The 22954-nt window shown below is 42.0% G+C and overlaps 1 protein-coding gene across 1 annotated transcript in view; it reads right to left on the minus strand.

The window, feature by feature from the left end:
* The window catches only part of kndc1 (kinase non-catalytic C-lobe domain containing 1), a 40939-nt gene that overhangs the window by 10292 nt on the left and 7693 nt on the right, over positions 1-22954 (minus strand). The window contains exons 3-24 of the mRNA XM_080037260.1: positions 22332-22390; positions 21100-21246; positions 19667-19784; positions 19432-19571; positions 18064-18705; positions 17000-17114; positions 16842-16913; positions 16304-16365; positions 16041-16199; positions 14304-14381; positions 14026-14110; positions 13515-13707; positions 12356-13077; positions 11426-11564; positions 6335-6594; positions 4307-4632; positions 3231-3324; positions 2773-2870; positions 2497-2681; positions 1290-1400; positions 1007-1154; positions 55-210 (exon numbers count right to left, since the gene is read on the minus strand). Coding sequence (XP_079893386.1) covers positions 55-210; positions 1007-1154; positions 1290-1400; positions 2497-2681; positions 2773-2870; positions 3231-3324; positions 4307-4632; positions 6335-6594; positions 11426-11564; positions 12356-13077; positions 13515-13707; positions 14026-14110; positions 14304-14381; positions 16041-16199; positions 16304-16365; positions 16842-16913; positions 17000-17114; positions 18064-18705; positions 19432-19571; positions 19667-19784; positions 21100-21246; positions 22332-22390 — 4109 coding nt within the window. The remainder of the gene's footprint in view (positions 1-54; positions 211-1006; positions 1155-1289; positions 1401-2496; positions 2682-2772; positions 2871-3230; positions 3325-4306; positions 4633-6334; positions 6595-11425; positions 11565-12355; positions 13078-13514; positions 13708-14025; positions 14111-14303; positions 14382-16040; positions 16200-16303; positions 16366-16841; positions 16914-16999; positions 17115-18063; positions 18706-19431; positions 19572-19666; positions 19785-21099; positions 21247-22331; positions 22391-22954) is intronic.

The raw sequence follows: 22954 nt of genomic DNA on the forward strand, positions 1-22954 counted from the left end.
ATTTAAAAAGGGCAGAAGGAGAGTAATAGCAAAAGGCATAGGTATTATACTGACCTTTCTTCTAAGATCCTCAGTAGATGAATGCACACATGTAGAATCATCATGTTCGTCAAAGCTGACCAGGCTTCCCCTTCTTTGGCACCAAGTCACACATGGTGGACTGTGGAGCGCGGAGAGAAGGGCTTCCCCTCTGCTGTCCACAGGAATCACCTGTCCGGGAACACAAAGGAGGAAACTACAGAATGAAGTAGTCAATGCACGTGTCATGAAGAGAAAAATGGCGACGTGATCAGCCCCTGTTAAACTGCTTCACTTTTTATACATTATTGTAGGAGCAAAAATGAGTCCTCATCCTAAAATGTTATTGTTCATATTTACAGCATTCCTACGGATCAGATCTTTATTTTTGTGGGAAAATAATAAAGAGAAAATAAATTGAATGAACTTCCAAAGTGTAGTGTGTTATTGTTCATAAATACAGATACCTATAGAGATTAGCCTGTTGAGACCAGCCTGATCTCGCACAAGCTTCACATGTGTTTCTCTCCTACAGATCAGTCTGGCCTTCCTCCATTCTCCTTGGGGAATCAGAACCCACATTCTGACCTAACGTTCCTCCCATATATTGGAAGGCAGCTTCTGATTCGTTACTGTAGTCGTCAATCTAGCTTCATTGGACAAGCCTATTCTTCGATCAATGTTGGTGTCAAAGACTACATGAACCAATCAGGGGCTGCCTTCACACTAACGCACAGGGCCAGGCTCCTCCCCACTGAGATTGGAGAAAGTTTAGACTGATATGCAAGAGAGAAACAAATGTGAAGTCTGCGCAAGATCAGGCTTGTCTCACTATATACAGATACCATATATTTTATATTGAATACATACAGACACACACATAATACACATATACTGTATACACACGTACATACAAAATAATAATACATTTACAGACAATGCCAGAGTGGCAGTCACAGTGCAGTTAGAGCAGAGAACATGTGATTACCTCAGCGTTAAGGAAGTTCTCTAACGTCTCCACTAGGCTGGCCTTAGGCGTGAAGTCAACACGTCCACAGTCTGTTATCCAGAAGTGGAGCAGGTCCAGGCTGCGATGGAAGATCTTTTCACTCTCTCCGGACATATCTGGACCTTGTCTGGCACAGAGAAACAAACATGATGGTTGTAAAGTCAGTATCCATAACTGTGTGCTATCGTGCATTCATTGTGTCTTGTAGTTTACAGTAGAGGCTGGACTGGAGATTCTCATGGGTTTACTGGCCCCACAGTACCTTGAAGCACTGATGAATTTGTCCATTATGAACCGCAACAACTGCTCAGGAGTGCAGAAGAATCGGTAGGTGTACAGGAACTGCTGGATGTAGCCCTCCAAAGCAGCATTTCTGCAGCAAACGGAAAAAGAACAAAACCACCATTTTTTTTAACAACACTGCTCCATAACACGCATTGTCGAAGGTTCCACTGCAAACTGAGGCAACGCATGATTAACAGAGAATCAGCTGATGCCCCTGGGCCGTGCGTACTGGGTGCTCTGACTTTAAATGGCCTCTTTCAGTGTGAGGGAGCAGTTGCGTCATACCAAAAGTTCTCCCAAATGGCAACACTTTTGGTGCTAGTGGGCCTATGTGAGCTGCCAGACACATGGGAATACATGAAGATTCCCCTATGTAAAGGAGATAAGGCTTGGTTTCAGTGGTTGGGGCACATGACAAAGTACAATTGATAGCAATGTATATGATCTATACACCTTTTTAGAACACTTTCCACCAAGTTCGTCTAATAGTGTCATTGCTTACAGATCTGATTAGAACTATGGATGGTCATTGTAAATGCACTTGTTGTTTAAACTAAAGTTATAACCAACAACATGAATAGTCTCAAGAGAGAGAGAGAGAGAGAGAGAGAGAGAGAGAGAGAGAGCAGGAAAGAAGAGCAAAAGAGTGGGAGTAACCAATTTAAACCCAGATGCATTTGGTACTGTATGGAGGAATAATTGTGACAGACAATGCATTAACTGTACATGCTGTGGTAATGTTAATAGTACCGCTATGGGCGGTGTGTCTAACAACAGTAAATGTGTAGCTTTGAGTTTTGCACTGCACTCAGCTGCACAGGCGCATATAGTGTCAGAATACATTTCATTTGACAAAAAGACCAACAGCCCTGTCATTGATTATTTGAAGGTTTATTTAAGTATTATGTGTCCAAAGTGTGGCCTGTTATATCTTATTACTCCGAGCAACAGAGCTCTTCTTTATGCTTCTTTATCACCATAAACACACACACAATGTTGTTCATATTGAGGTCAATCCAGCTGCTGTAGTAATACTCACGGTCTCAAAAGCAGCAAGAAGGGTTATTTATAAAACAAAGAAACTACAACCCTTTGAGACACTATCCAAGTTCATATGACTTCATGACTTGACTTAAGAAAAGGCTAGCTAGCATATTCCCACTTTAAAACCTCATGGATAATACCTGGCGTAGAGGTAAGCCATGAAGCCCACAGGAGAGCCAGCTATCAGAGTGCTCTTCCCTTTGCTTGTGCCAAAGCTCAGAACGGACGTGTCATCGGAGGACTGGAGGTCCAGAGATCCAGGTCCACACACAGCCAACCCAGGCAGTAGGGAAACCTCCAAACCCCACTGCTCCACTCTGAGAATCTGCACGAATACAAGACATCATAGCAAAGGACAGCTGTCTGTTAGGACATGAAGGAGCAATATTGAAGAATTGTAGTGATTTGCCAGTCACCTCAAGGTATTTCTTCACACAGTCCAAGAAGACCACTTTGGATCTGAGTTCTTCAAACTGGGACTTGAGTTTGGACAGCATCACTTTGCTCTCTGAACCTGTGGGGACACATATATGCTGTTTTTTTTAACCTTTATTTATACAGGTATATCCCATTGAGACCGAAGCAGGAGACCTGTTTTCCTTTCCCACGTTACCATTCACACACACATTCATACACCGATAGCAGGCTAACTATCGACATTCACACAAGGCGAGGTGGGTTAAGTGTCTTGCCCAAGGACACAACAACTATGACACAGGTGGCAGGGCGGGGATCGAACCTCCAACCCTTTGATCATCGGCCAAACCCGCTCTACCAACTGAGCCACAGTCGCAGTCACAGTTTATATACGCCACTGGAAGCTTTGCATGCCACGTTGGTATATATGAGCAGTGTTATCAAGCAGGAGCCCAACCTTTGTTTTTTCTCTCTTGTTGAATCAGCTTCTGGTAGAAATTTCTTGTTTTCTTCAGATTCCTTGATTCAATGACCAGTTGCTGCTGCAGCTCCTGTTCATAGGAGATCAAAAAGAAATCACGCAGAAGAAGGCCCTAAAGTAACACCACATGCCTCTCACGGTAAGAAGCCCTTGGGTGTGTATCCCCCCCCCCACACACACACACACTATTCACCGTGGCAACAGAACGCAGCAGCCCTTTTAAAGTGAAACGAGAGAGAGAGAGAGAGAGAGAGTAATCGCAAGCAGCACGGCTCTTTAAGTTTGTTATTGGCTGCTGCTGAAGGGGCAGTGGTGTCATCAAAGTGTGCAAACACATAGACGAGTCATTAATATTCTTTTATGAAGGATAATAATTTCCTCTGCCAAGGGCTAAGCTCCACACATTAGTATTCAGATCCAGTTGGAAAAGAATAATATAGCAATTATCTTAAGGTCCCCATATATTTACACAAACACAGAAACACACACAGACAGACACACACAGACACACACACACACACACACACACACACACGTTTGTCCTATTTCACCCTAAGCCAGACTATCCCCACTTCATTACAGATAGGGAAATAATTCCTGCACCCAACCAGGTGAAGGGACCGAATGAAGGCTAAGTGAAACTGCTTTCAATAATAAGCGCCTGGATGAACCATAGAAAATGCATTAGGAATGGAAGTCTAGAATAAAATGCAATATTCAATGACACTATTAAATGATGAGCATTTATAATCTGCAGTTTATAAACACACAATTAAGCTCAAAGAATAATATGATGGAAATACAAACATTTAAATGTTCTTAAAAAAAAGAAAAAGATCCACTATTTATAAATAACATCCTTTGCAATTATACCCGGCTCCCCTCTACACACTGCAACATGAATTGAATAAAAGAACCCCATGCTTTATGACATATACGTTTCCTCGCTTCAGTAGTGCAATAGAATCTGATAAATAAATCAGTCGCATGTTGTCTGTCCAAAGACATTGGGGCTAAGGGTCAGCTAGCTCCACAGGTTGTAACCCACCCACCTGTGTTTTCACATCCAGACAGGGGGCTCCTCCTGTGTGCTGGCCCAGAGTCACTGCATACTGGATCACGTCCGGACCGAAACAGTCCTCTCCGTAGAAGGCCAGGGCCCAGGCCGGGCTGGAGCTCATGCCCAGGCCCGGCCCCTCTGCTCTGGATGCGGGCGACAGGAGCAGCAGCCTCTCTGAGTCTCTGTCCTCCATGTTCTCCGAGCACTCGGGGCCCGACAGACACTCTGCCTCAGATGGGCTCTCATCGCTGCCCCCTGCCGAATGATCCCCCCCCTCCTCATCCGCCAACCCCGCGTCCCAACCGTCCGTGCTCATGCCTATCACCAGTAGAGAGAGGAAGCAAGGGTGACAGAAGAGAGAGAGAGAGAGAGAGAGAGAGAGAGAGAGAGAGAGAGAGAGAGAGAGAGAGAGAGAGAGAGAGAGAGAGAGAGAGATTGAATCACATGGACAAAATAAGGAGAAAAAAAAGGAAAGATTACACAGACGAATCATCCAAGGGTGGTACTCGGGGTGTTTTTGTTCGAACCCTGTCATGGCTTGAACAATGCTTCCACTGTTTAACTGATGGGGTTAAATGTAATTTAAGCTCATATCTAAAATTACATTGTAGGAGCCTGAATGTGACCAAGAGCTCATGTGTAGCACACTATAGTAACAAAAGAAATGTAGATGCAAGGTGTGTGTGTGTGTGTGTGTGTGTGTGTGTGTGTGTGTGTGTGTGTGTGTGTGTGTATTTGTTCAAATATTTTTGAAAGAACCAATTTGAGTTTTAAACCTCAGGAGTGAGGACATTTTTGGAAAGTGAGGACATTTCGGCCAATTATCACCTGAGGGCTGGCCTATAAAGGGCTGTTTGAGGGTTAAGACTAGGTTTAAAGGTCCAGGTATGAATATGGTTGAGGTCAGGGTTAGTGTGCGGGTAGGGTTAGGCATGTAGTTTTGATGGTTAGGGTTAGGGTAAGTGGCTTGGGAACGCATTATGTCAATGAGTGTCCTCACAAGTATAGCCGTAACCACGTGTGTTTTGTTTGTGTGTGTGTGTGTGTGTGTGATGAATGCAACTGGCCAGGAATGAGGTCCAGTGGAGAAAACAATCTTTAGAGCTTGCTAGCACGGCTTGGACTCTTATGAATGTACTTTCGTCTTAAGAACAGCATCCAACAGTCACTCATGTTTTCAGTCAGCCGCTTAATAAGGTGAAAAACATCAACACATTATCGAGGCTTCGGGGCCAAATAAAAATATTTCCAATCCGAAAACCTGTATTAAATCTACTTATCAAATGTTTTTCATTGTACTCAGTCGAGCAGTGGTGGGATGAATAAGTATATCTACTGTAAATACAAATTGTGAGTATCTTTGCTTGTCGTAAGTGGAACTATAAAGGAGCATGGCATGGAAACACACCACTGCAGTTAGATTACAGTTGATAGAGGGATATTGTACATTTTACTGCAATATATTTTTGAACAGCTTCCAGTTACTAGCTATTTCAAACAATCACATTTCACATACAACACAACATATGACCAACAAATATGATGCAGTGTTAAACTGCCCATCAGTGTATTAAATAGTTAAATTAAGCTCCACATTGACCGACTACAATAGGGAAAATGCCACCTGAATTAATCATCAGTATTCATAATAAAGTCGTGTAGTGTGCACTTGTATTGGAGTATTTTCATATTGCCCTATGCTACTATAATATAATATCTAAAAATGGCTCCACACCTGCAGTGCAGTTAGAAAAACTGCTTTCAATAATTTCACCTTACAAAAGGATCAAGATAGAACCAGTAGTGTTTAGTTCTTAAATATCAGCATTCAAAGAAGTAGTTTTGCCACAAAGACGGCTTGTTTTTTAATCTACTCTAGGCTTGACAATGACATTTGTGCATTTTGAACTGGCTGTCAGAATTAATCTCAAAAGATGTATGACCATCATTTTTAAATGTATGATTACAGTTGGATGGGTCTGTATAAACAACAATAATATTCAGTATATTTCCTCCTTACCTTGACAGATACAGTGTTGACTCTTCTCCAATTTTAATGTGAAATCTTCCTGTGCCGCCTGGTTTCCTCCATGACAGGACCTAGCCTCTGTGCCTTCCCAAGGATCAACAGCTGCAGGGCTGGACGTGTGAATGTTACCGTTCACGTCCAGACAACCAGCCAGGCAAACTTCCTTCTTCCCTGCCCAGACCGTGGCTATCAAGGGTGGGGTAAGGGCTGCCCTTTTCACAGCCTTTGATGGAGGCTTCTCATTAGAGCCGCTGCAGGAGGCGCATTAGGAGAGTGAAAAAAAAACACACACACACACACACAAACACACACACACACACACACACACACAAACAATGGCTTCAAAGCTATTGTCAATGATCGCATATGCCAAGAACCTTTGCATTTAATTATATAGAAGATAATTGGAAGGAAACAGACATAACGGAATAGTCGACAAACAGTGAGAATGGGCCATCCTTTTCAGTAGAGAGGCTACAGTCCTTCCTCTATAACCTAAGCAAAACTGGAACAGTGCAAAACAATAATAATAGCCGGGCCCTGTGCATAAGGCCATTGCCAGAGTCTATCTGTCCATCTCTTTGTCTTCTTACCATAGCAGATTAAAGGCTCTCTCCACATATTGCCCTGAGCATGAGAGCATGGCAAACGCATGGATGAAAAGGTACCGGCGAGAACTGACAGGCTCCGTATCGTCTCTAGCTTACATTTAAATGAAGTGGAGAGGTGCAAAGCATAGAAATGGTTTGCCTTCAATCATGTATATATTCATACACTTAAGCCCCCCCACCCCACCCCACACACACACACACACACACAGGGCTACTTGTCAGCATATCAGTAACAATGCAGACAAGGCTTTACATGTATCTTCCACTTTGCCAGAAATTCTCCCCAGCACTTGCAAACATCATGGCAAACATACTGCAAAAGCTGGTACCATTGGGGCTGTTTCAGCTGCAGGCTGAAGTTTATATGTCATGTGCCTCTTGTATTAATGCTCTATTGGATGCAGTGTATGGGTGTGATATGTAAAGTGTGCAGAGGAGTAGAAGGTCAGGCTTAGTGAGGACTGGATCCTTATTTGTGCCTCTTCTTCAACACCCACACAAGAATTCATTTCAAATTGGACTTGAATAAGACAAATTTAGGCATAGAAGGAGGAATCATTGTCCAGGCTCATCATTTAGTGGATTCCATTCATCAGACAAACCTACCCACTGCAAAACAGTCATTTATTTTAAGGATTAAAACTACAAGGCCTACTATTAAGCCCACTAAAACATTTTTTTTTAGAATTGGGACTGTGGTTGTAATCAGAAGATGATACTGGAAATGCATCCACATTTTTTTCTGTGGAGTGTTGTAAAGAAGCTTTTCAATACTTTAAATGACTCAATGCACTGTATTGCTAGCCTGGTCCAACCAGACCATCGTACTTCATTTCATTTGTACAGAAGGTCTGGAAGTGCTGTAATTGGCAAACGTTCACTCACTTGGAGGCGGGTGTCTGTCGAAGTTTAAAACTATTGGATCTGCCCAGTGCCACTCTGGATTAGCCAACCAAACGCATCACGTTTGGTCATCACGTGTGTCATGAGCCGGCTTTTGATGGTGCGTTCCAGTTGGACAGGGAACTCGGAAATTTCCGACTTCACTACATATTGTAGTCTATGAATCTACTGGTACCTGGCAACAGTAACTTGTTAGAGCCTAACGTTTAGTTATTTGGACGAGAAAGGTTTTAGGCGTCCATACTTTCGCGAGCAGATGCACTGGAACACAGACAGGTCGGAACTCGGAACTACCAAGTCGGAAATCTCCTTCTTCCGAGTATATAGGAACGCAGCATTCAACTGAAACTGGAGCGTTCTCAGCCACTCGCTCTGTTCGCTGATTGGACGATCGTAGATTCTCCGGAGAATCTGGGAAATGCGCTGTACACCCAGACTGACTACTGAAGGGAAAATGAAATTTGTCCGGAAGTAGGCGGGCGGGCGGAGCCAGGCTACTGTATTGCCACTGTTCTAGCCAAATGCGCTGCGACTGAGTTAATATTCATTTTTGATGTGATAAGATAAGATAAGATAGTCTTTATTGTCATTGTACAGTCACCTATACAACGAAATTGGGATTGCCAACTGGAAGTGCATTACACACACAGAAAAAACAGACAAGCAATTTAAGTTAAAAACAGTATAAAAACAAGACACCGAAACAACAAAAGAAACAAGACAAGGACAGGCAATGTCATAATAAATAAATAAATCTAAAAGGCAGAAAGCATATTGCACTTGTGGAAAGTGAGGTAGCCTATGTGTATGTCTGTTTAATGTTTTATGAGAGTTAAGGGTCCTGATTGCCCAAGGAAAGAAGCTGTTTGCCAGTCTGTTGGTTCTGCTCTTCAGGCTCCTGTACCTCCTACCAGAGGGCGGTAGGCTGAGCATGTGGTGGCTGGGATGGAGGTGGTCACGGATGATCTTCTTTGCTCTTGAGAGGCATCGAGAACTGGCAATGTTATCTAAGGAGGGCAAAGGAGAGCCAATGGTCTTTTCAGCTGACCTTATCACCCTCTGAAGCCTTTTTCTTTCAGCCACTGTGCAGCCAGCATACCACACAGTGATGGAGAAGGCCAGCACACTCTCAATGGTTGAGCGGTAGAAAGTCACCAGCAGCTTCTCCTCCAGTCTGTTCCTCTTGAGTACCCTCAGAAAGTGGAGCCGTTGTTGGGCCTTCTTCACCACCGCTTTCGTGTTGGCTGACCAGGATATGTCCTCAGAGATGTGAGTTCCCAGGAACTTAAAGGTGGAGACTCTCTCCACACAGTCACCATTTATGTGGAGAGGAGTGGGGTCAGCTCTGTGTCTCCTGAAATCCATTATGACCTCCTTTGTTTTTGTGGTGTTAAGGGTCAGGTTGTTTGCAGCACACCACTCCACCAGCCGCTGCACCTCATCCCTGTAGGCCGACTCGTCTCCTCCGGTTATGAGCCCCACCACAGTCGTATCATCCGAAAATTTGACTATTGTGTTGGTGGGGTGGGTGGGAGTACAGTCATGTGTGTAGATGGCATACAGGAGTGGGCTCAGCACACAGCCTTGTGGAGAACCCAAGTGTGGACATATTATGTGAGACATGCCTACGCTGTTGCAGTGGCACTGTTTTGTAAGGAATGTCCTGGTGTCTTCAGGTTCTGGTAGACTGAGACTCAGTGAACTACATTCTCATTTTCATTGTATTGATTTTTTAATCTCTTAAAGAAGATATGAGATAACTGATTCATGTCTGAAACCAGGCTAATTATCAGGTGCTCTCTGTAATCCTCCACACGGATGGATATATAACCAATGATTGTTTTAGGGATGCAATGCAAAGCCTATCAACTCTCAATATCATCATATTATCTTTTACATGCCTAAATGTCAAAATAGTATGCAGTCATTTGTAGCATCTTCGCTCAATAAACAAATTGAATATAATTGTTGGCGATTAGTTTTCTCAGCCAATCGACTTATCAATTATTCAACCAATCATTTAAAGAGGACCTATTATACTACTTTACTGGTCTTAATTTCTTGTTTTACACTGCTATAGAGCAACCTGACACGAATCACATCACAAAAAACTATGTAGATTTCCGGGAAGCTCTTTCTCTTATTTTGGCGATCCAGCACATCCTGTCAACACTTGAGTGTGTGTGCTTCGGCAATCTCCGCTCCCTCCGCCTGTGATCGGCCATCTCCGCTCCCCTCCCCCCCTCCTGCAAACCCCACTCCGTTGTGATTGGTTACCTTCCTTCCGGAACACTTTCAGTGGCGGGAAGCGCGAGCATGGACCTATAAGGGCGCGAGGCAGACGCGAACAGGGAAGTGACAGCATTACCATACATGGAAACATCCGCGTGGTGACTTCACAAAGTTACATGCAACGTCACAAAGTTACGGAAGGGTAGACCGCTTTGAACACGTGACTTCTCGACTGGCTAGAATAGTGTTTAGTGCTCTGCACAGACACCCCAGACGGTCAGCAGGGAATACGTCGAAATGCATGTAAGTCATTATTTGATAATTTAGTATGGTTAAGCATGACTATGAATCATCATAACAACATTTATAGGTCATAAAAGTCAAAAAGCATCATAGGTCCGCTTTAAGTGTTCATGGTTAACACATGCTAAAGTAAGTCATGTCTTATGATGCTATGATGTTCAGCTACACTACTCAATGCTCAGCTTAAATGGGTCTGTCCTGCATCCTCCCCTGGCTCCCCATCTCAAACTGCTAGATGTTTTTTTTTGTGTGTTTTAAGTGCACTCGCGCTACCCTCCCACTTCTTTCAACAATAACAAAACATATTCATCATCCACAAATATCTCATGTTCCAGTCTATTTTGGGAACTTGGCATTTACGACCAAGAGTGTTGACCATGGAGTGGTTTCATCTGACTATACCAGTTTAATCAGGACAGCTCATATTTTTCCACAATACCTGGTCCTGTTCTGCTTCCAGAGAGGCTAATCAAAAACAGGGGTCTTAAAATAATAAATAAATAAAGTAACATCCATTAACTGATAGTATAAAGTGTTTATTATAAACTCAGCGTGAGATCGCTGATAAAAAATTAATTTGCCATAGCTTACTTCCTGCAAATGATCAGGGTTTTTTCATATGTTAAATAAGCATTAAGCGTTCTGTACCCTTGTATATGAAGTTTTAACCATTGATGTCATATTTCATCATGATGTACAGCTACAGGCACAGCTACCCATTTCAGCCTGCTCTCTTGAGCAGTTACTGAAGAGAGCAGTGGATCATAGCAACAAGCCTGGCTACATTGACAACATGTCCTTTGTTTGTCTGTAACTATTTTAATTAGACTATGTTCTGCTTCACCCATTTGATTTGAATGTTTTAATACTGTTGTCTCTTTGTCATCTTGTTGTATATTTGCATTGTGTTTGTTATTTTACTCAACGTCATTGTAAATGAGGGTCACCCCTCAATTGATCATTCGAGGATAAATAAAGGAAAAATGAAAAGTGGCACCCACGAAAGGGAAAGTGTTTGATGTCCTATACTCACAGTGTGGATGGGCTGTAGTTAACCAGGCAGTGCAACACCCCCAGCAGGTCTTCTTCCCAGTACAGAGCCCTGAACCGCTCCTTCACAACACTGGCAAACGTGTGGAACTGGAGGTCCTTCAAAGAGAAGATATACTCCCCTCGGAAAAGAGAGAAAATAATGGTTTTTTTTATATGAAAACGAGTTATCACTTTGTGGTTTCATCCAGCAATGCATGCAGTGAAGGATTGTTGGTGCTAACACTCAATTGGAACACTGCAGGTTCCAATTGAGAGTGTATGAAAACTAATAAACAAGCAAATAAAAACTGTTGAAGTAAGCTAAAGGTAATGCATTCAAGTTTACTAGTAAACTGAAGGTGAAAATAGTTTGGTAAAGGTGGTGGTTAAAACGTAGAAAATCTTGAAAAAAAATATAGTTCGCTAAATGCAATGATAAAAGGTTGAAGTAGTTAGCTAAGTGTAATACATACAGAAGTTTAAATAGTTAGCTTAGCGTAGCTAGCCAAATGAATAACATGTTGAACTAGTTAGATTGATGTTAATGGTTTAATCCTCCAGCTTCTGCAACGTCCATACTGTTCCACTAACACACATTTCTCTGTAGGCCTACCTGGCTGCTGCTGTGGACTTGAACTATGTTTTAATGTTCACTGCACATAGTAGGCCCTACACACTTATGTCACGCTCCACAACATTTAATAATGCCAGGGCAACAGAAGTAAACTAGACAGCTGCAGTGTAAGAGAGAACAGACATGCCTTTGTCTAAGAAAGTATGTCTGTATAATGTTCCTTTAGGCCTATCGTCGATTCAATACTTGAATAATATTTTATCTACTGTATAACCTTGCAATCTTCAACATGGCTGTGTAAAACAAATGAAGTGATAATGTAATACAATGATATAACAGCAAACTATAAATAAATACCCATCGCAATGTCCTTGTGTCCGTTGTCCAGACACTCATGTAGTGAAAACTCTCCCTTGAGCAGGTCAATCACCTCCTGTAAGGCGGGGTGGACTTCAGGGGACATGGACTCTGAAGGGGACTGGGTCTCACCTCCTGTTCCTGGATCAGTTTGTCCATGATAAGCGCTCTTGACACAGTGCTGCAGGGGGCTGTCTGAAGTGAAGCAACCTCCATTCAAATGAAATGATGATAGGCCACAACAATCCTGGGCATCAGTCCTCACGGGTACATGCGGGCAGTTCATAAATTGCCCATTGTCGCTCCCTGGAACTGGGATTAGCCCGCGCAAAGGCTGTGGTACAAGGGAGAGATTTATATCCAACCCGAGGACAGACTCTGGAGCCCTGACCTGCACGGGCACTATGGAGAGATGTCCCGTTGTGGGATCCTGACGGAAAAGGTAATTGTTGAAAACGCCACAACCGTTTAGGCCAGTGGACCATGACGGTGAAAGAGACACTTCAAGACAGGAACTATCGGGGAGAGAAGCAGCAGTGTTGGCCAGCATCTTGTCACTGGAGGTTGTGGGATGTTTTGTTACCACCGCCCGATTAAGAGGCAAATCCTGTGAGTGCAGATTGGGCTCAGCTGGTGTAGGATGTGGGCACTCAGGTTGTGAAATGAGAATGAGGCCCCTTTCCTCGATGTATTCGCTGCTTTTGGTGAATCCATCAACAGTCCTGAAAAAATAAATAAATAACAGTGGTTCAACATTTCGGGCAATACGAATATTCCCTTTCTTGTTGAGATTTATAAGAGAAGATTAATAGCACTTTCATATCTGCCTGTTACATGCGTAGTAACTTGTGTTACTAAGTGTATAAACAACAATTTGCGGTTTTAACAGGGGGGAAGGTTATGCGCTGGACTATTTCTTGGCCGGGGGTAATGACTTCAAAGAGTTGTGTTGTTTCAGTTGAGACCTTAGTAGCCCAAGCTCTTGTGACACACACTGTGTACTAGGGGTGGTGAAAAAAATCGATTAATGTAAAAATTGTGATTCCTATCTCAGTGATTTAAAAATAAATATACTGTATATACATGTAACCCTTTGAATAGTTGAAATTACTTTGGCCTGGAAAATTAATTTTTATAACTGCTTTTTGAAATATCCTACCCTTCAGCGGCAGCTCTAAGGCCTTGGCTCTCCTCATCTGGCTCCCCATCGTTGGTCAGGACAATGGGGGTGAAGTGTGTGGCAGTGGAAGTGAAGGCTTCTGGGAGTTGGAGTCCCTTGTCAACTGAATAGCTGTGGGGAACAGGGCCAGGCACAGGAGCCAGTCGGCTCTCAGTGGCCATGGGCACAAAGCCTACACACAGTTACAACAGTGCCAGATACAATATCAGCGATATTGTCTCATGCAATGCACATCGGTAAAGTGCTTGATGTTAGGAAGATATGCAGCTACGTATGGCACAATCACAGTTAAATGCCATGCTCCTTCCCTAACTGGTTTTGCTTTTGTCACGAGTATTACATTTACTATTTTATTTTAAAATAGAAAATGCCTATTTACAATGTAATGGTCTTCCTAGTATTTGGTACAATTGGTGCACAACTTACTGTACATTTCAAAGTAAACAAAATCGCATGAGGGTCAACCCATACTAAATTGAAGCTGTCCTACCGTTGTTGTTTTGTAGAGACTCATCAGATGAGCTTTGAGTTTCCGTTGCACTCAAATCGTCTGCGTCACTGGATTTCGTGGCCGGCTAAAAATAAATTGAACTCATTACAATAGAGAGAGAGAGATCTTGTTTTTCAATGTGAATCATCTTGACAAAAATGAAATAGAAAAAGTGACCCTGACAATAAGATTTAAATAATTTACAATAAATAATCAGAGAGAGAGAGAGATACACAGGTGTTAATTTATCCCTGGTGGAAAAACAAAGGAAAGTTTACCGGGTGAACTCTGCTGATGAGGTTGTTCCACACAGTCTCGGCATTTGTCCCTTGACGAGATAAGTTGTCACGACAGCTCTGGATCAGTTGAGCATACAAAAACAGGTCACAGGTGTGATAACAATAGAGGACACTTCACACTCTGTCACACACAATCACCAAATGATGTCAGAATGTATTCTGCACTGAAATAGCTGAAGTGTTTGATAAAAATAAACCATCCAGTATTCAGAAAGTTAACAGCTGCTTTTACAGTGACTGACAACTAGGGTTGCAAAATTTCAGGAATTTTCAAAGTTGGAAACTTTCCATGGGAATTAACGGGAATAAACGGGAATTAACGGGAATTTTGGGAATTAACGGGAATAAACGGGAATTTACTAAATTTGAAGCAAACCAAATGCACTAAATCCATCTAACTATGTTATTTCAGTCCTGGCAAACGTTCTAGACTGTAAAAAGCAGTTTTTTCAACTACACTTTATAATATTTATGAACATTTAACTTCAAATCAGATTTTTTTTAAAGCTTATTGAGACACCCAACTTGATGTCATATATTGCTTTTTACTAGACCAGGTTTACAGAGGCTTAAACAGTGATTTTAAATATAGTTGGGGAAAATATATTTTAGCATAATCTTGACTAAAACAACCAGATTTCTTGCAAGTACACTTGGCAAGTTGCACATAGCACTACTACAGGGGTACTGAGGCCACGCCCCCTACATGCACTGTGCATTCCTCAATCACATGGGGGGCAATTTACTTAATTTATTGAATGGGTTGGGTCAGACAGTAATATTTTACTCAACATTCATCTTTTTGTTGTTCAGTGAAATTATTGATTGTTCATAAAATAATCAAAACTTGATAAAGTTCTACTTACAAATAAATCTGTTCAAATGTAATGTTTTTTTATTGTATTAGTTTGCATGGATGTCTCACAATGACAAAACATAATGTTTATATGTTTAGATTAATGTGTGGATATAAAAAATAATAATTTAAATGACCGCCATTCAGTTAAGTCCTATAATTCCCAATTTTGAATATTCCCAAAATTCCCGAGCGAAAGTTACCGTGGAAAGTTTCAGGAAACTTTCCACCCCTTTGCAACCCTACTGACAACACAACACTCGAGGTAAATGATTGTATTCTTTAGAGGAGTCCTTCGTTGGCAAAATGATAAAGCACTTTTACAATTTGGATTCACTATATGTAAATCACAAGTGGTTTTCTTTGACAAAAGGATATGTCTACTTGTAAAATGACCTCCTCTCTACAGTTGATATCTGCGCATTGAAATGCAAATTTCAGAGCAGAACTTTTCTCTGTAAATATAAAGGAGAAGCCATTATAGCTTTTTAAAGACAAGGACACAATAGAGTTATTAGGACCCCAAATGAGTCCTTACTTTTAATGTGAAAGCCTATATATAGGAACTGATTAATAAACAATACCCTCCTCACACAAATGAACTACATTACATTTTAACATGCTGACATCAACCAGGCTTCATTTTTCAAAACACACAACCCGGTTTTTGTTTTGTCATAAAACCATCAATAAAGAATGCATAAAATATTAATCAAAGCCACTCTTAAAGTCATCAACTGTAATTTTTTCTTCTTTTAAATGTGACACAGTTGTGTTTAGCTACATTTGAATAGAAGCACTGCTATGGCTGTATTATAACAGGGAGCTGTGACATGCTAAAATAATAATATGAATTGTACTTTTTTAGCCATGACGATGGTGGGTCTCTCAATGGCCGTCCTCTTTGCCATCTCCAGCAGCAGTCTCTTCAGTCTGCGAGGCATTGCCAGCTTTTGATGAGGTGATAAACTGAACTTGGCCGTAGCCCAGAGAATAGCCGCGACCCCGTACACACACACCTGAGCCAAGAGAGAAAAAGAATAGAGGGAGGGGCAATGAGACAATATAGCAGACAATGTTAGTTCTTATGACATGGGTTTACAAGCAGTCCAGACAAGCAGACCTTCTCAGTCACAATTCCATGTTCTTGGTACTCAGGAGCAAGGTAGAATTCATCTCGGGATCCTGCAAACAACACAAGAGAGTCAGTTAATGAAGTCAACCAAAAGCCTTCAGACACATTATGCTTCAGCATCAAACTTAATTCTGACATCTGTTTCTTTAGTAAAAAATAAAAATAGCGTATTAGGGACACTGTGAAATAAAAGGAGCCTCAGGATGGAGCTATTTAAAAGAAATTAAGTTTGCTGCGACCATCACTGAGTTTGTTGTGACTTTACCCCGCAGCTACGACTGAAGAAAGCCTCTAAAAAGCGTGTCCGTTTAGCCTACAGTGTAAAGCACAAATACTCCACTCTTTCTTCAGTCGGAGCCGCAGCTTAAAGTGACAACACATTTAGAGTTGGTTGCAGTAAACTTTGAGTTTAATCTCAGAGAAGCGCCCAGTTAAATGTGAAAAATAACAAAAACATATATTTTTTTTATCCCTTTTTTTCATAGTTGCCCTAATACGCAGTAGTAGGACTACAGTACACACGTACCTATGTTCTTAGGTTTCAAGAAAAGTACTTCTCCCTCGCAGCCCACATGCACTGTGTCCAGGCATAAATAGGCTATAGTGGAAAAGAGAGACATCGGTTGCACAGAACAATTGTGGCCAACAAATTGGTTTCACGCAACAATGGGTTATTATAATCACCTGGAAAATCAATGTAAGTCTGCAGTGAGGACAGGCAGGTGTAACACAGAGCCCAAAGCTCATTCACCGTTAGCCTCCGTCCACAGCGAGTTAGTAACTCCCTTAGAGAGATCCACTGGACAGAAGAGAAAGACAAAACTAAGTTTGAAAAAAGAAAGGAGTTACAGAGGACTTTGGAGCTTCAGCCTATCCCTCAGTGGGCCTAATTAACTTACACTGGAGCAATAGGCATTACTTGACTTTTATCCACATCTAGTTTTGAATGTTCCGACTTTGATCAATTATTTGTCGTAAGGCAGTGTTCATTAGTCCAATTTGTCTCTAAAAATGTTACATAAGTCAGTTTAATCTTTTGAGTTCAGAGAAGCTGTAATGACAGAGAGACGTTACTGGGTATGTTTCAAATAAAGGCTATAAAATCAGGCTTTAATGGGCACAGTTCATTTTTGTTAATTAAAAACGCTAAGCAAAACCTCAGCATCATATCTCATGGCAAACAAAATAGTAAAGTGTATCCTGAAAAAAGTTAGCTTAACTTACTGACTGATATTAGCAATATGTTGCCTAGCTAACATTAGCTAATTTGCTTGCTCACTGCCTAGCGAGTTTAAATACTAAACAAATCCGTTAAGAAACAGCAGTTAGATTCAAGGCCAACAGAGCATTTCAGACAGAGGCTTGACAGAGGAGCTTTAGCAATGGCTCTGTGAGAATTATAAAGGGTTTCTTTGGACACTACATCATGAAAACAGTTTCTAGTGGAAAACGCAGATTACAATTTTGAACCTGAAAATGAGCATTATATGTGACCTTTCATTTATTTCTTGTCAAGCTCCTACTCATAGTATTTTAGAGAAGATACCATGTACAAATCTAACTGAATCCACCTGTTTAATTTCTGAACCAACTTACAGCACACACTGAAATAAACTTCACTCTTTCTTAACATAGGCCTACAGCTAACTCTATAGTGGACCTCGAGAGCAGTACCAGACGGGAGTACAAGAAAACAGTCAAAGAAGAACAGAGTTTGGGAGCCACTTGGCACTGACTACAGTACTAACCTCATCCTGAGATTCTTCATTGAGGCACAGCATGCTTTTGGTCATGTGGTTATTGGTAATGTAGAGGAGGCTGTGGTTCAATGAGCCCAGGTCCCCACAAGAGTCCTGCTCCATATCCAGCTCTTGGCAGGAGGTGCAGGAAGACACGGTGTCCTTGGTGCAGTCCTTAGATTCACATTCATGGAACCATGGACTATCTGTTTCTCCAGTGCACAGTTCGTCTGCAGCGCTGTCATTTCCCTGTGACATCTGATTGTCCACAGCCGAGCTCCCATAATCCTCTGATCTGCTGTGGGGGTAAGACTCACAGGACTGGCCCCGGTTGAGTCGCTGAAGTCGGTCACTCCACACAGGCACGCATCCCGTTCGTTCGTCGGCTCCTATCTCGGTGAGGTCGGACACATGGATGCTGATGTCTCCGTGAGGCGGAGGGGAGAGACAGGGGGGGTTGTTGGAGTCTGGGACAGAGCAGGAGCGGTTCAGAGCCCCCCTCACCCTGGCCGGCCTCTGCTGGGTCCCCCTCCTCACCGGGGAGCTGTTATAGGACCTGCAGTCCAACTCATCAGCCCTGATCCCGGAGTCTCCGTCCTCACTGCCGTCCCTATCCTCCGCCCAGAGAGAGGAATCCCAGCCCCGGCACACCTGCAAGGTTGAGTATTTAGTGTAGTCATTTGTTTCAACAGTTCTGAAAGCGTGCAATGACCTTCATTTGTACATAAATGGGTGTGAAAACAGGTGTTTCATGGTTTTTCAACTGTAATATGGGGCCCCGGTGTGACTAGGGACTCCCAAATTATTTCTATTTTTCTCCACCTCCACCTCTCTAGAAACCTGTGTTCCATAAACCCCAGTCAGATTTCTCTCCCTTTTTTATGGGTGACTTTGCGTGGGGTAAACAGTGGGAATGTCACACATGCTAGTATTACATTTTGGGACACTGTGCTCTTCTGTGCTGCTCATTGTTAGTTTGGGATCAGTCATTTTCCAATGTCTATACAAGCTCACTCTGTGTAAACTTGGTTAGTATAATAATTGCTACTTGCCATTCCTCAATGTAAATCTATGTGTCATGTATGCTAGCCAGAGCCGAAAAACATGTTGGCAGTGAAAAAAAAGTGCCACAAACATATTTAGCTCTGATTTCACTGGTTTCTATCAAGTTGCTTTATTTCTGTAAACTAAAAATATCCTCAGGGTTAATTATCCTGACATTGTGGCATCACTTGAACAAGCATTGATCTTGGGGTGGCAAGCGAGGGTAACTAGCACCAGTCTTGTTTGCTACTCATTCTGGTGTACTTCAATTGTATCCTTCTCCCCGGCAGCTTCTTCTTTAAAAATTTGTATATTTACACTCCTGTCAAATACCTGCTGTCTGGACAGACCATTTGCTTTAACAGAACTGTCAGCACACAGGTCTTTGCCATTATCATCTGAGCTCAGTCTTTTAAACAGACACCGGGGTTTGGGATGCTGCCATCTTGCCTCCCACGACCCTTCCTGTCCATCTGTGGGTACACAAAGAGAGCCATTAGTACCAGGAGAAGTAGCCGCAGAGACCCAACCGTGTGACAGTGTGTCCAAATAGAGATGATAAAACAACCTTGAAGGGCTGATACCGATTCAATGGAGAGCACCCGTCGCCCCACAGCAGACAGTTTGCGGCACACAGCTGCAGAGGAGGTATGAGAAAGCCTTGCTTCAGCCAGACAGAGCACGTCCTGTGGGAGTATGATACGTGCAGGTTTGCAAAATTCAAAATAAAACTGATATCATGATTGTTTTGCACCAATTAAAATACATTTCTGTTTTGTTTAAAAGAAAATTGCGTAGACATTTGGACGACAACTACAGCTGATTTCATTCCCTTTTAATTTGGAAATACGACAAGGACAGTACATTTGAAAAGGAATGTTTCCAACAAATAAACGTTGTCAGCCATTGCATCACATATTGTGCTGTATAGATGTTCACTGGATTATTGACCCATTTATTGTCATAGAGATAATGTATTAATTTCTTCACATAATGTGTGGGTTCCAGTGCATTACTTCACTTTAAACATTTTGGTTATTGTTGTTGTTGTTGTTATTTTTGTATATGCATGTATCTATGTAATGCAATAATAATTAATTGAGAGTTTATAGTATGCTTATGATCTAATTCAGATATTTTTCTTTTTTTTTCTTTTGTATTTGACTTTTTCCTTGCTGAAATGAGTGTTGTGACAGAGACACTCACACTGTGTGAGCTGCACAGACACAGCATTTCCACTTGGTGCTGCTCAAGAGCCCTGACTCACTATATGCAGTGTCACTTCAGTTCATCTAAGGAGAAAATAGACTTAAATGAATGCTACAGCCATAATTACTGTAAACACATTTAGTTATCCTCGAGGAGCCATGTGATAAGGACATTATCAGGCTTGGCCACAATCATGCTGCAGTGCAATTACCATCCATCTCCTTAGATCATTATGAGTCTTATATTACAATAATGTAATTCTCTATGGCTTTATCTCAACATGTTTTATATCCATCTTAGTTTTTTAGTTGAGGTATTTTAAGATGTCCTCAGTTGTTGGTAAAATAACGTGCATTTAACTGAAAGGGCAGTTATCATCAATACAATTATATTTTACTATTCTCATTGTCATTTACTCAATATATATGCCGTACTTTACCTGTAAGTCACAAATTTGATTTGAGATTGTATGGCTTTTTTAACTATCGTTAACAGATAACATCTCAACATTATTTTTTTTCTAATAACCTGAACCTAAAATCACAACTTCTAAAGCACTTACTTCAACTAAACTTTCCATAATCATTCTTAGCACTATTCTGTAAATACATATCTTAACTCTGATATTTGTTTTTTTAAAGAAAAGCAAATTTACCCATCATTCGTAGATATTGGCAATTGCCATTGATGATATCTAGAAGTTAAAAATGTTACCCTATATTACCCTATCTAAGTTGTGTTAAAACCAAGCAGCTTCCTCTTTTCTAGCAGTGAAAACAGTGTGTGTTGTACCTGCAGGAGCGGCCTTTCCTCAGGCTTCTCCTCCTGCATCTGCTCCAGCAGCCTCTGGATCTCTTCCCCCAGCTCTGCCTCCAGCTCTGGCTCGATGACAAAGGTCAGAGCGGCAGAAAGCGTGGAGCCCAGAGAGTAAACATGGCCCTGCAGGAGGAGAAAACACTATCATCATCTGGAACCAGCTGGGAATGCACCGTAAGTACTGAGATCTGATTCAAAGAAACATCACGAAAAAGGTTAACAAATACACAGGATCTTCTCACCATTTCGGGGACACATATTGTTATGCATTGTTCACATTTATTGACAGAGCTTTTGGTTTTACTTTGCTGCACTGACAGTGGATATTATGGTCAGCTCTGAGGCAGCGGCGGATTGGAACCAGGTGCTTCTGGGTTCTCGTCTCAGACTTAACGATCACTCTAAACAATTGCAGTGGACTGTACCCGTACTTATGTGGTGAATGCATGTGCAAGGCAGACCCTGGTGCGGTTCACCAAAAAATAATAATAAAGACTCTGCTCGAGGCCTTAACTCCTCGCTTTGCTCATGCCATTTCTTTGGCCATTGCCTGATATCTCGCTCAAGAAAAACACGAGTCAAGTGAAGAGGAGGTTGTGAGTTGTTTGTTTGTTTTTGCAATTAGAATTCACTGCTTATTTTGACATGTGGTTACATAAGTCTCGCTGTAAATGTATTGATGTTTTGGGGAGAAGGGTGACACCCCGTTTTCCCTTTTTTCCTACACAGGGAGCCTGAAGCGTTATAATCCTGTCACATCAGATGCATTGCTCTGTTTCAAAAAGATTTATCTCAGCACTGCGCCTATAGCCCAGTAGACACTGATGGATAGGGAAGTAACTTAAGATGAATATATAGGTCACAGAGATTCATTAAGTAATACCAAAAGAGCATAAACAATTTATTTTAAAAATGTATTAAACCCAAAGTAGTCACTAAGAATAATGTAAACGCACTGTATTAAAAAAGAACAAGTGCAGGAATTGCAGCAGAAGGGATGATACATAAACAGTAGACACATTCTGCACAGCTCTACTAATGGGGTTCATGTTTAAAGGAATACTAAACCTGGTGAGAACAGTGTTAGGACAGATGGCCACAAAAATATAAAAAAAAATATCCAAGTTGCATTAAAAACCAATTCTTGTCTCCTTGACTATGTGCCTCTGTGGCCAGACCACAATTCACTGACATTTGGCAGCGCTCACCTCAAACGTGCTGCCTGTGTTGTCGAACTCGGGAGGCACGAAGGAGCCTTCTGGATCATCTGCGGAAGAGGAACACAAACGTACCAGTTAGCTGCAGCATGAAGCATGTCTGAAAAAAGCATACAGTCATCAGCATATAGGACACAACGGGTGCACTTGTCGCTTGCTGTCAAAACTATGATGCATGGCCCTGTCATTTCTATACGGTAACCTACTTGCTAAGCCTTAATGAGATGCAGATCAGAGGAATATGTTTCCCGCATGCTAAACCACAGCAGTCCAGTGAGATAGTGCAGCTGTTTCCCCTTCATTTGCATAAGTCATGTGTCAGAGATAATCCCTGACAAACAAAGACTGGTGCTGTCGGTGAAGAGCGGGGCTGCATACTTCTTCTGAACTAGGCCACTGCTTGGACTGGATACAAGCAGGACACACACACACACATACATGACAACACACCACCACGAACATGCAGCCCCCTCAGCTGAACTTTGGATGAGAAAGGTAGAGAGGCCCATGGAGACAGAGGGGAGAGAGAGAGAGAGAGAGAGAGAGAGAGAGAGAGAGAGAGGTTATAGCCAGAGTTGGAGGAGGAGCAGAAGAAAGGAGGAAAGTGGGCCAAG

The sequence above is a fragment of the Ammodytes marinus genome (genome assembly GCF_949987685.1).
Source record: "Ammodytes marinus genome assembly, chromosome: 11".
Classification (NCBI taxonomy): Eukaryota; Metazoa; Chordata; class Actinopteri; order Uranoscopiformes; family Ammodytidae; genus Ammodytes; species Ammodytes marinus.